The 12,500-nt window shown below is 46.3% G+C and overlaps 2 protein-coding genes and 1 long non-coding RNA gene across 21 annotated transcripts in view; 1 reads left to right on the top strand and 2 right to left on the bottom strand.

Moving 5' to 3' along the window:
- The window catches only part of LOC126988599 (high affinity cAMP-specific and IBMX-insensitive 3',5'-cyclic phosphodiesterase 8B-like), a 42,513-nt gene that overhangs the window by 27,299 nt on the left and 2,714 nt on the right, over positions 1 to 12,500 (top strand). For all 5 annotated transcript variants that reach the window (XM_050846942.1, XM_050846943.1, XM_050846941.1 and 2 more), the window contains 8 exons: positions 1 to 165; positions 1,700 to 1,923; positions 2,973 to 3,251; positions 5,661 to 5,788; positions 6,929 to 7,152; positions 7,648 to 7,815; positions 9,192 to 9,321; positions 11,145 to 12,500. The exon at positions 1 to 165 is cut by the window's left edge and continues 188 nt beyond it; the exon at positions 11,145 to 12,500 is cut by the window's right edge and continues 2,714 nt beyond it. In XM_050846942.1, coding sequence (XP_050702899.1) covers positions 1 to 165; positions 1,700 to 1,923; positions 2,973 to 3,251; positions 5,661 to 5,788; positions 6,929 to 7,152; positions 7,648 to 7,815; positions 9,192 to 9,321; positions 11,145 to 11,407 — 1,581 coding nt within the window. In that variant the 3' untranslated portion in view covers positions 11,408 to 12,500. The remainder of the gene's footprint in view (positions 166 to 1,699; positions 1,924 to 2,972; positions 3,252 to 5,660; positions 5,789 to 6,928; positions 7,153 to 7,647; positions 7,816 to 9,191; positions 9,322 to 11,144) is intronic.
- Positions 3,972 to 5,543, bottom strand: LOC126988601 (melanoma-associated antigen C1-like). Of its 15 annotated transcripts, XM_050846957.1 has the most exons (4): positions 4,900 to 5,471; positions 4,702 to 4,794; positions 4,387 to 4,596; positions 3,972 to 4,176 (listed from the first exon to the last, which is right to left on the bottom strand). In XM_050846957.1, the coding sequence occupies exons 1-4, from the start codon at positions 5,469 to 5,471 to the stop codon at positions 3,972 to 3,974; spliced, it is 1,080 nt and encodes a 359-aa protein (XP_050702914.1). The 15 variants fall into 15 exon arrangements, 14 of the variants coding, with proteins under 14 accessions (XP_050702914.1, XP_050702915.1, XP_050702916.1 ...); XM_050846958.1 differs by having other exon boundaries at positions 4,387 to 5,226; positions 5,437 to 5,543; XM_050846959.1 differs by having other exon boundaries at positions 4,387 to 5,121; positions 5,437 to 5,543.
- Positions 9,458 to 11,009, bottom strand: LOC126988604 (uncharacterized). Its single transcript, XR_007742288.1, has 3 exons — positions 10,907 to 11,009; positions 10,732 to 10,834; positions 9,458 to 10,671 (listed from the first exon to the last, which is right to left on the bottom strand). It is a non-coding gene; the product is annotated as an uncharacterized LOC126988604 (long non-coding RNA).

Here is a 12,500-nt window from a genome sequence, read left to right as displayed (position 1 = left end):
GTCGAGATTCTTCGCTCGACGGAACTCTACTCACCCCAGCTTGTCCCTACCGTGGGGGGCGGAGGAGGGAGTGTCGGAGGGGGCGGGGATGGAATGGCCGGGGTCCGAGCGATGGTTCCGGCGGCTGATCCTGTGGCCACGGATTTGCTTGGGGGCTTGTTGGCGGTAAGTGTGTGTGTGTGTGTGTGTGTGTGTGTTTGTATATATATAATTTCCACTGTCTTTTAATTATCTCACAAATTAACACCTTTTAACTTTTTTTTCCTTTCTTCAATAATTTTTTCCCTGTTTTTTTGTCCTTTTCTTTAACGCAATGCCTGGACAGACCTTCGTGGGTGGGTGTGATTCTGTACTTTTCGTTATACATAGTTTTGTTCATAGTAATTTTCCTTCCCTTTTAAGTCAGTTTTAATCTTTATTTCCATTATTTCATTTACATCTTACACATTTACATATTCTTGCGTCCTTTTGTTGAATATATATATATTTTCCAATTTATTTAGTATCTCTCTCTCTCTCTCTCTCTCTCTCTCTCTCTCTCTCTCTCTCTCTCTCTCTCTCTCTCTCTCTCTCTCTCTCTCTCTCTCTCTCTCCTAGCCTAATGTAAACCTTTCTTCCCTTCCTCCTCATATACCTAACTTAAATCTAGCCTAACTTAAATCTAGCCTAACTTAAATCTAGCCTAACTTGACCCAACCTAAACCTAACTTAAATCTAGCCTAACTTGACCCAACCTAAACCTAACTTAAATCTAGCCTAACTTGACCTAACATAAACCTAACTTAAATCTAGCCTAACTTGACCTAACATAAACCTAACTTAAATCTAGCCCAACTTGACCTAACATAAACCTAACTTAAATCTAGCCTAACTTGACCTAACATAAACCTAACTTAAATCTAGCCTTACTTGACCTAACATAAACCTAACTTAAATCTAGCCTAACTTGACCTAACATAAACCTAACTTAAATCTAGCCTAACTTGACCTAACATAAACCTAACTTAAATCTAGCCTAACTTGACCTAACATAAACCTAACTTAAATCTAGCCCAACTTGACCTAACATAAACCTAACTTAAATCTAGCCTAACTTGACCTAACTTGACCTGACATATACTTATACCATTAATTAAATATAGTCCCTTCCTTTCCCATGATATTTTTCCCTCCAAATTTTACTATATTTTAATTTTCATTCATTTTCAACATTCATATTTTCATTTTAGGTCAATTATTATTTTCATTAGTAATTTCTCCTCCTCCTCCATTTATCCAATTTATCCTATTATTTATTCCCTATTTATCCTAATTTTGTGTCCTTCCCAATTTTATCCTGATTTCCCTAACCATTCCTTTCTTATTTTGAGTATTTTCCTTTATTTTCTGCATTAAGTATTTTTAGTAAGAAAATATATACAATAACACCCACTTAACACCATCTCTCTCTCTCTCTCTCTCTCTCTCTCTCTCTCTCTCTCTCTCTCTCTCTCTCTCTCTCTCTCTCTCTCTCTCTCTCTCTCTCTCTCTCTCTCTCTCTCTCTCTCTCTCTCTCTCTCTCTCTCCAAACCTAACCTAACCTAGCCACCTCAAACACACACACACACACACACACACACACACACACTTAAAAATACAAAAATAAGTAAATAAATAAAAATATACAATAACACCCATTTTCTCTCTCTGGACCCCATAGCAAGGACCCAAACCTCTGCTGTCCGGGCGCCGCAGCAGCAACGACACAGCGGTTTCAGTGGGCTCGGCAGGGGGGGGGAAGGTCACCCAGCCCCCTGCGGCACTGGCGAGGCCCTCCCTACCGGCACTCAACCAGCAGGCATCCTCAGGCATCCGGGAGTTGCTGGCGGGAGACATGATGTGGAACTTTGATATCTTTAAACTGGAGCGGATTTCGGATAAGAAGTGAGTGAGTGGAGGGAAGGAGAGGTGGAGGAGGAGGAGGAGGAGGGGGAAGGAAGGAGTAGGGAAAGGAAGGAGTAGGAAGGGTGGAGGAGGGATGGGTAGGGAAGGGAAGGGAAGGGAAGGGAAGAGACAGAGGAGGAGGAGGGAAGGGAAGGAAAGGGAAGAGGAAGGGGAGGAGGGAAGAGAGGGGAAAGGAAGGGAAGGGAAGAGGAAGAGGAGGAGGAGGAGGAGAGGGAAGAAGAGTGTGTGTGTGTGTGTGTGTGTGTGTGTGTGTGTGTGTGTGTGTGTTCTCCCTTTCCTCTCTCTCAATTCCTTCCTCTTCCTCTTCCTCTCCTCCTTCCTCTCTTTTTCTTCCCCTTCCTTCCCTTCCTCTTCTTACCCATCTTCCTCCCTCCTTAGGCCTCTCAAAATGGGGCTTTTTCTCTCCCTTTCCTCCCTTTCCTTATCTCCTATCTCTCCCTTGCTCTCAATTCTTCCTCCTCCTCCTCCTCTTCATCTCAAAACACTCTTCTGTCTTCCTCCTCCTTTCCCTTCCCTTCCATTCCCTTCCATTCCATTCCTTTTCCTTCCATTCCCTTCCCTTCCCTTCCCTTCCATTCCCTTGCCTTCCTTTCCCTTCCTTTCCCTTCCCTTCCATTCCCTTCCCTTGCTTTCCCTTCCCTTCTATTCCCTTCCCTTCCCTTCCCTTGCCTTCCCTACCATTCCCTTCCCTTCCTTTCCCTTCCTTTCCCTTCCCTTCCATTCCCTTCCCTTCCCTTCCCTTCCCTTGCCTTCCCTTCCATTCCATTCCATTCCCTTGCCTTCCTTTCCCTTCCCTTGCTTTCCCTTCCTTCTCCTCCCTTCCCTTCCCTTCCCTTCCCTTCCCTTCCTTTGCCTTCCCCCCTCTCATAACTCCGTTCCCTTCCCTCCTTTCCCTTCCCTTCCCTTCCCTTCCCTTCCCTTCCCTTGCCTTCCCCCCTCTCATAACTCCGTTCCCTTCCCTCCCTTCCCTTCCCTTCCCTTCCCATCCCTTCCCTCCCTTCTAACACACTCTCCCTCACCCCAAACAGGCCTCTCGTGTGGCTGGGAATGTCACTGATGTGCAAATTCGACGTTCCTGCCACCCTGGGCTGTGACGAAACCACCCTCCAGAACTGGTTGACCCTGATCGAGGCAAACTACCACCTCGACAACTCCTACCACAACTCGACTCACGCGGCGGATGTCCTACAGTCAACCGCGTACTTCGTCAACAAGGAGCGGCTGAGGCACCTCCTTGATCCGCTTGACGTCGCTGCTGCTCTGGTGGCAGCTGTGGTGCATGATGTGGACCACCCTGGGAAGAATAGGTGGGTGGGTGGAAGAGGAGGAGGAGGAGGAGGAGGAGGAGGAAGACTGGTGGATGGGATGGGAGGGTGAGGAAGGGAAGGGAAAGGAAAGGAAAGAGAGGGAAGGGAAGGGAAGAATGGGTGGGTATGTGGAAGTGGAAGAGGAGGAGGAGGAGGAGGAAGACTGATGGATGGGATGGGAGGGTAAGGAAGGGAAGGGAAAGGAAAGAGAGGGAAGGGAAGGGAAGAATGGGTGGGTATGTGGAAGAGGAGGAGGAGGAGGAAGACTGGTGGATGGGATGGGAGGGTAAGGAAGGGAAGGGAAGGGAAAGGAAAGAGAGGGGAAGAGAAGAGAAGGAAGGACCTCCCTGGGAAGAATAGGTGGGTGGGTGGAAGAGGAGGAGGAGGAGGAGGAGGAGGAGGGGTATGTCTGTTCTGTGTAAGGCAGTTTCCACATCAGGGTTTTGGTAGTAACAGAACCAGGTAGAACACACAGCAATGACCTCAAGTTAGACAAATTCAGATTCAACAAAGACACAGGCAAGAATTGGTTCACTGGTAGAGTGGTGGATGAGTGGAACAGGCTTGGGGGTCATGTTGTGGGTGCCAATACCATAGATACATTCAAGAAGAGGTTGGATAAGGACATGGATGGCGAGGGAAGGTCGGGGTGGAGCGTACAGGACCCAGTTTTGAGTTGAAAATTCTTACCTGTGTTGTTAATTTCCGAGATTATAATTCTTAAACAACCAGAAACTCAGGAGGATTTGTAATATGTGCAACACTATTAAGAATTAACTCAAAATGACCCTTCCTCTGTACCGTGAACCTGAAGAAACACCTATTTGACAAGGCTTTCGTAGGAGTTGTGGGCATTTCCAGGGGTAGTTGTATGACCCTGGTGGTAGTGTGACCCTTCCTCTGTACCATGAACCTAAAGAAACACCTATTTGACAAGGCTTTCGTAGGAGTTGTGGGCATTTCCAGGGGTAGTTGTATGACGCTGGTGGTGGTGTGACCCTTCCTCTGTACCATGAACCTGAAGAAACACCTATTTGACAAGGCTTTCATGGGTGTTGTGGGCATTTCCAGGGGTAGTTGTATGACCCTGGTAGTAGTGTGACCCTTCCTCTGTACCGTGAACCTGAAGAAACACCTATTTGCCAAGGCTTTCGTGGGAGTTGTGGGCATTTCCAGGGGTAGTTTTATGACCCTGGTGGTAGTGTGACCCTTCCTCTGTACCGTGAACCTGAAGAAACACATATTTGACAAGGCTTTCATGGGAGTTGTGGGCATTTCCAGGGGTAGTTTTATGACCCTGGTGGTAGTGTGACCCTTCCTCTGTACCATGAACCTGAAGAAACACCTATTTGACAAGGCTTTCATGGGAGTTGTGGGCATTTCCAGGAGTAGTTTTATGACCCAGGTGGTAGTGTGACCCTTCCTCTGTACCGTGAACCTGAAGAAACACCTATTTGACAAGGCTTTCGTGGGAGTTGTGGGCATTTCCAGGGGTAGTTTTATGACCCTGGTGGTAGTGTGACCCTTCCTCTGTACCCTGAACCTAAAGAAACACACATTTGACAAGGCTTTCGTGGGAGTTGTGGGCATTTCCAGGGGTAGTTGTATGACCCTGGTGGTGGTGTGACCCTTCCTCTGTACCGTGAACCTGAAGAAACACCTATTTGACAAGGCTTTCGTGGGAGTTGTGGGCATTTCCAGGGGTAGTTTTATGACCCTGGTGGTAGTGTGACCCTTCCTCTGTACCGTGAACCTAAAGAAACACCTATTTGACAAGGCTTTCATGGGTGTTGTGGGCATTTCCAGGGGTAGTTTTATGACCCTGGTGGTAGTGTGACCCTTCCTCTGTACCGTGAACCTGAAGAAACACCTATTTGACAAGGCTTTCGTGGGAGTTGTAGGCATTTCCAGGGGTAGTTTTATGACCCAGGTGGTAGTGTGACCCTTCCTCTGTACCGTGAACCTGAAGAAACACCTATTTGACAAGGCTTTCGTGGGAGTTGTGGGCATTTCCAGGGGTAGTTGTATGACCCTGGTGGTGGTGTGACCCTTCCTCTGTACCGTGAACCTGAAGAAACACCTATTTGACAAGGCTTTCATGGGAGTTGTGGGCATTTCCAGGGGTAGTTGTATGACCCTGGTGGTAGTGTGACCCTTCCTCTGTACTGTGAACCTGAAGAAACACCTATTTGACAAGGCTTTCGTGGGAGTTGTGGGCATTTCCAGGGGTAGTTGTATGACCCTGGTGGTAGTGTGACCCTTCCTCTGTACCGTGAACCTGAAGAAACACTCAATAGAACCCAACTGACCCCTCCTTTGACCTTTAGATATAGCTGATGGGAGAAACGAAAGTGTCTCAATACCAACCTTTGAGATGACCCTCGACGCACTCTTCTCTCTCCCCCCCAGCGCCTTCCTCTGCAACACTAACAACGAACTTGCCGTGCTGTACAATGACCTCAGTGTCCTGGAGTCACACCATGTGGCGGTCAGCTTCAAACACACTCGCTCGGACGATAGGGTCAACATCTTCAAAGGTATGTGTGGGTGTGTGTGTGTGTGGGGTGGGCGGGAGAGGGGGGATTGATTGATTGGTAGATATGTTTTATTATGTGAAAATTTAATAGATATTTATTTTTCTCTCTCTCCTTCCTTCCTTCCTTCCTTCCTTCCTTCCTTCCTTCCTTCCTTCCTTTCTTTCTTTCTTCCTCTCTCTCTCTCTCTCCTTCCTTCCTCCTCCTCTTCCTCCTTTTCCCTTCCCTTCCCTATCCAATCCCTTCTTCTTCTCTCTCTTACACTCCCTCCTCCTCCTCCTCCTCTTCCTCTTCCTTTCTTCCCTTCTCTTCCTCCTCCTCCTCCTCCTCTCTTCCTTCCATTCCCTAACCAAATCCCTTCCCTTCCTTACCCTTCCAATATCTTCCTAAACCAATTCTTTCCTCCTCCTCCTCCGCGTCGTCCTTCCTTCGCTTCCTCCTCCTCTTCCTTCTCTTCCTTCCCATCACTTCCTCCTCCTCTCTCTCTCTCCTCCTTCTCCTCCTCCTCCTCCTCCTCCTCTTCCTTCCTTTCCCTAACCAAATCCAATCCCATCCCTTCCAATTCATCCCCGACCCAATCCCTCCTCCTCCCCCTCCTCTTCCTTCTCTTCCTTTCTTCCTTTCTCTTCCTCCTCCTCCTCCTCTCTTCCTTCCTTTCCCTAACCAAATCCAATCCCATCCCTTCCAATTCATCCCCTACCCAATCCCTCCTCCTCCTCCTCTTCCTTCCCTTCTCTTCCTCCTCCTCCCTTCTCTCTCCACCTCTTCCTCCCATTCCCTAACCAAATCCAATCCCTTCCCTTCCCTTCCTTTCCCATCTCTTCCAATTCATCCCCTACCCAATCCCTCCTCCTCCTCCTCCTTCTCTTCTCTTCCTCCTCCTCCCTTCTCTCTCCACCTCTTCCTCCCATTCCCTAACCAAATCCAATCCCTTCCCTTCCCTTCCTTTCCCATCCCTTCCAATTCATCCCCGACCCAATCCCTCCTCCTCCTCCTCCTCTTCCCTTCTCTTCCTCCTCCTCCTCCTCTCTCTCTCCACCTCCTCTTCCTCTCTTCCACTCCCTAACCAACTCCAATCCCTTCCCTTCCTTTCTCATCCCTCCCCTACCCAATCCCTCCCCTCCCTCCCCCCCCCCACAACAGCACTTGACCGCGACACGTACAAACATGTCCGAAAGAGTGTGATTGACATGGTGCTGGCAACAGACATGACGCGGCACTTCGAGCATCTCAGCAAGTTCATCAACATGGCCGGGGCTGCGTCAACCTCCATCTCCGCTTCCGCCGCCGGAGTGGAGAGCGGAGACAGTGGCGATGACTGTGGTGGTGGTGGTGGTGGTGCGGAGGGGAGCAATGGGGTGTTTGAGGTGAGTGGGGGGGTGTTGGGGGTCTAGGGGGGGTGGGGTGTTTGTTTGTGTGTGTGTGTGTTTGTGATGTATATTGTAAGTTTTGTTTTTTGTTTGTTTTTCTTTATTTTTCTTCTCCTCCTTGTTCTTCTTCCTCTTCTTCTTCTTCTTCTTCTTCTTCTTCTTCTTCTTCTTCTTCTTCTTCTTCTTCCTTCCAAACCTAACCTAACCTAACCTAACCAATCTATCCCTTCCCTCTTCCCTCCCTCTCCTTCTCCTCCTCCTCCTCCTTCTTCTTCTTCTTCTTCTTCTTCTTCTTCTTCTCTTCCTTCCAAACCTAACCTAACCTATCCATCCCTTCCCCTTCCCTCTCTCTCCTCCTCCTCCTCCTCCTTCTTCTTCTTCTTCTTCTTCTTCTTCTTCTTCCTTCCAAACCAAACCTAACCTAACCTAACCTAACCATCCCTCCCTCTCTCTCCTCCTCCTCCTCCTCCTCCTCCTCTCCCGACCCCACAGGAGGATGGCCTAGGACAACATGCTGACCTCCTGGCCTTCGGGAGTCCTGAAAACCTTGTCATTATCAAGCGGATGCTGATTAAGTGCGCGGATGTCAGCAATCCACTCCGACCCCTTCCGCTGTCGATTGATTGGGCCTATCGGATTGCTAACGAGTATTTTAACCAGGTAAGAGGAGAGGAAGAGGAGGAGGAGGAAGAGGAGGAGGAGGAAGGGATAGTTGAGTTAGGTTTTGGCATGTCTGTGGAATTGGTTAGGTAGGGAAGGGAAGGGAAGGGAAGGAAGGGAAGGGAAGGAAAGGAAAGGAAGGGAAGGGAAGAGAGGAGGAGGAGGAGGAGGAAGGGATAGTTAGGTTAGGTTTTAGTATGTCTGTGGAATTGGTTAGGTAGGGAAGGAAAGGGAAGGAAAAGGAAGGGAAGGAAGGAAAGGAAAGGAAAGGAAGGGAAGGAAAGGAAGGGAAAGGAAGGGAAGGAAAGGAAGGGAAAGGAATGGAAAGGGGAGGGAAGAAGAGGAGGAGGAGGAGAGAGATTCTTTTTGATATGGTTAAGTTAGGTTAGGTTAAGGGGAGAGTCCGGTTTGGAGACCCCAAAAATATAAAAAAAATGACTTTGTGAAAAAAATATATTTGGTAGGTATACATTTTGGCAACTATCTCGCAGATTGAAGATGATAAAAAAAAACTCATAGTAAACCTGAAAAAAGCTTCCTAGTGTGTTTTAACGGGATCGCGATCCATCAATAAACTTTATCAGCCCATATCTCAAAACATAAGTTATTCCCCTTCTAACGTTAACCTTGGAGCCAGTTTTAGCTTGATTTCAATGAAACAAAGACTAAAAGGCAGAGGAATACTTTCTCTTCAAATCATCGCTGTTTTTTTATATATGTCTGTTTTAATTTTATATTAATATTTTTTTGGTCAAAAAAAGGCAAAAAAAAAACACACACAAAAAAAAATCATAAAACAAATTCAAAAGCTGAAATGAAAAATCTAACGACGAAGAAACATTTCATATTATAACGTCTCTAAGTCACAGAAAAATGAAGGTTGTGGGGCCAATAATAACGACGGAGATTCGCTTTTAAATTTTCGTTGTAGTTGTAGTTGGAGGGAGGGGACAAGAATGGGGTCAAGGTCTAATGTTGATGTAAATGATGCCAATACTTCACAACATAAAAATCAGAGCGATTCATGCATATTTACCGGAGATATGGCACCCCCGATCTAAACCGGACTCTCCCCTTAAGAAGGAAGAGGAGGAGGAGGAGGAGGAGGACAAGGAAGAAGAAGAAGAGGAGGAGGAAGAGAGAGGGAGAGAAGAGTGTGAGAGAGAGAGAGAGAGAGAGAGAGAGAGAGAGAGAGAGAGAGAGAGAGAGTGTGTGTGTGTGTGTGTGTGTGTGTGTGTGTCTCTCTCTCTCTCTCTCTCTCTCTCTCCTAAACTTAACCTAACCTAACTTAACCTTCCTTCCTTCCCTCCCTCCCTTCCTCCTCCTCCTCCTCCTCCTCCTCCTCCTCTAACACCCCTCCTCTTCTCCCCCCCCAGACAGAGGAGGAGAAGGAGCGCTCCCTTCCGATCGTGATGCCTCAGTTCGACCGCACAACTTGCTCCATTCCAAAGTCACAGATTGGATTCATCGATTTCTTCATCAACGATATGTTTGACGCCTGGGACGGTGAGTGTGGAGGAGGAGGAGGAGGAGGAGGAGGAGGAGGAGGAGGAGGGAGGGTGTGTGTGTGTGTGTGTGTGTGTGTGTGTGTGTGTGTGTGAGAGAGAAGGAAGGGAATGGAGAGAGAGAGAGAGAGAGAGAGAGAGAGAGAGAGAGAGAGAGAGAAAGTGTGTGTGTGCATGTGTGTGTTTGTTAGAGAAAGAGAGAAAGTGTTTAGGTAGAAAAAAAGAAAAAAAAAGTTATAATTTGAAAAAAGGAAGGAGAGAGAGAGAGAGAGAGAGAGAGAGAGAGAGAGAGAGAGAGAGAGAGAGATACAATAATAAAAACTGTATATATATAATTCTTAAGTTTATTTTTAAGAATGTTACCACAACCACAAACCACCACCATCACCACCACAACCACCACCACCACCACCACCACCACCACCACTACCACATCTCACACTAGCCCAGAATTGATAGAAAACTCCACTTGGTAAATTATAGACCTACTTTCAAATCTTTCTTATATCCTAAAATTCTCCTCTGTCTGTCTGTCTCTCGCGTTCAGAAACTCGTTCAGAACATGTTTTAGGGGCTAGCTTTTTGAGGAGGCCAAGGAAATGGTTCTGTAATGGGTTTTTGTGTAGGCCTATTGGATTCTGTCAAGTTCTGGTTGTTGGAATTGGTATCTCTCTCTCACTTTCTTTAATTCGCTCTCTCTTGGTTTCTTTAACTTAATCTCTCTCTCTCTCTCTCTCTCTCGAACATATTCTTCCCTCTCTTTCTTTCTCTCCCTTCCTCTCTCTCGCACAAACAGCAACAAACACCAACAAACAGCAACAAACACCAACAAACACCAACAAACACCAACAAACAGCAACAAACAGCAACAAACACCAACAAACACCAACAAACACCACCAGTAATAGACAGCTTTGAGTTCTTAAATATTTATGTCGCCAAAGAAAGAACATGAAAGGTACTTGTATGAGTCTTTAGTGGCACTGTTTGTTACTGTTGGTGTGTGTTAGTGAGACTGGTGTGTGGTGTATGTGGCTGGCACTCACCACAAGGCCACCACACACCACCACCACCACCATGAAACACCACACACACCACCACCACCACTGCCTAACTCCCCCTATCACCAACCACCATCAAAACCACCCTCACTGCATACAAAGCTCACCACCACCACCACCACCACCAACATTGCTATACCACCACCACCACCACCAACATTGCTATACCACCACCACCACAATCTAATCACCACCACCACCAACCAACCACCTCTACATACAAAGCCCACCTCACCACCAAAATCACCACCAACCACCACCAACCAACCACCACTACATACAAAGCCCACCTCACCACCAAAATCACCACCAACCACCACCAGCCAACCACCTCTACATACAAAGCCCACCTCACCACCAAAATCACCACCAACCACCACCAACCAACCACCACTGCATAACTTAACCTACCACCAACCACCACCACCACCAACCACCACTGCATAACTTAACCTACCACCAACCACCACCACCACCATCTCATCACCACCACCACCACCACCAACCACCACTGCATAACTTAACCTAGCCTCACTACCACCACCACCACCACCACCAACCACCACCACCACCAACCACCACTGCATAACTTAACCTAGCCTCACTACCACCACCACCACCACCACCACCACCACCACTGCATAACTTAACCTACCACCAACCACCACCACCACAATCTCATCACCACCACCACCACCAACCACCACTGCATAACTTAACCTAGCCTCACCTCCACCACCACCACCACCACCACCACCACCAGCCCTGGCCGACATCCCCGAACTCCTTGAACACCTGAGGTCCAATTACCTGTACTGGAAGGAGCAGGAGGAGGCCGGCATCACTGCACCTCCACCACAACCACCACAACCACAACCACCACCACCACCAACACCTCCGCCACCGAATGGAGAGAAAATTGACGCACAGGAGGAGGAGGAGGAGGAGATGATAAAGGAAGAGGAGGAGGAGGAGGAGAAGAAGGAAGAGGAGGAGGAGGAGGAGGAGGAGGAGGAGAAGAGTTAATGGGAGGAAGTGATGCGCACATGTGTATGTTTTTCAGTGTGCGTGTGTGTGTGTATGTATGTATGTATGTATGTATGTATGTTAGTGATTATTATTATTATTATTATTATTATTATTGTTATTATTATTATTATTATTATTATTATTATTATGTGCCAAATGTGTGTGTGTGTGTGTGTGTGTGTGTGTGTGTGTGTGTGTGTGTGTGTGTGTGTGTGTGTGTGTGTGAGAGAGAGAGAGAGAGAGAGAGAGAGAGAGAGAGAGAGAGAGAGAGAGAGAGAGAGAGAGAGAGAGAGAGAGACTGTGTGTGTGTGTGTGTGTGTGTGTGTGTGTGTGTGTGTGTGTGTGTTCTCAAAAATAATGATAATAATAATAATAATAAAAATAAAATACCCAGAGATACATTTAATACACTAACTAAATTAAAAAAATACATATTAATACATAGAATATTTATATACAGGAAATATATTTATGTATGATTTTAAAATACACAAAGAAAATATTTAATAATTATTTTTTTTATATATATATTTAGAAGGAGGAGAAAGAGATTTAGTAGATAATTTATACATATATATATTTTTTAAGAGTTATATATAGAGAGATAAATTACATATATTATTATTGTTATTATTATTAGGAGTTATATTTTGGTGTGTGTGTGTGTGTGTGTGTGTGTGTGTGTGTGTGTGTGTGTGTGTGTGTGTGTGTGTGTGTTGTGAGGAAAGAAGGAAAGAAAGGAAGGAAGGAAGGAAGGAAGGAAGGAAATGGAGAGAAAAGGAAGGAAATGAAGAGAAAAGGAAGAAAGGAAGGAAATGGAGAGAAAAAGAAAGGAAGGAAGGAAGGAAGGAAATGGAGAGAAAAAGAAACAAAGGAAGGAAGGATTAGAGAGAAAAGGAAGAAAGGAAGGAAGGAAATGGAGAGAAAAATAAAGGAAGGAAGGAAGGAAGGAAAATCTGATAAAGTGTCGTTCAAGAAATGGAAAAGAAATTAAGGAAGAGAAAGAAAGAAAAGGAAGAAAAACAAGAAAATTATGTATAAAAACAAGAAAATTAAAACAAAAAGAAAATTGAGTGAAAACAACAAGAAA

The sequence above is a fragment of the Eriocheir sinensis genome, chromosome 69 (genome assembly GCF_024679095.1).
Source record: "Eriocheir sinensis breed Jianghai 21 chromosome 69, ASM2467909v1, whole genome shotgun sequence".
Taxonomy (NCBI): Eukaryota; Metazoa; Arthropoda; class Malacostraca; order Decapoda; family Varunidae; genus Eriocheir; species Eriocheir sinensis.
The sequence above is the reverse complement of the archived record's forward strand: the minus strand, read 5'-3'. Positions and strand labels throughout refer to the sequence as shown.

Excerpts from the sequence above, each read along its gene's own strand:
- LOC126988601 (XM_050846947.1), bottom strand. The coding sequence starts at position 5,471 with ATGCCCACAACTCCCACGAAAGCCTTGTCAAATAGGTGTTTCTTCAGG. Across the intron at positions 4,177-4,386 it reads ACGAAAGCCTTGGCAAATAG|GTGTTTCTTTAGGTTCATGG; the intron begins GTGTTTCTTCAG and ends CTTGTCAAATAG.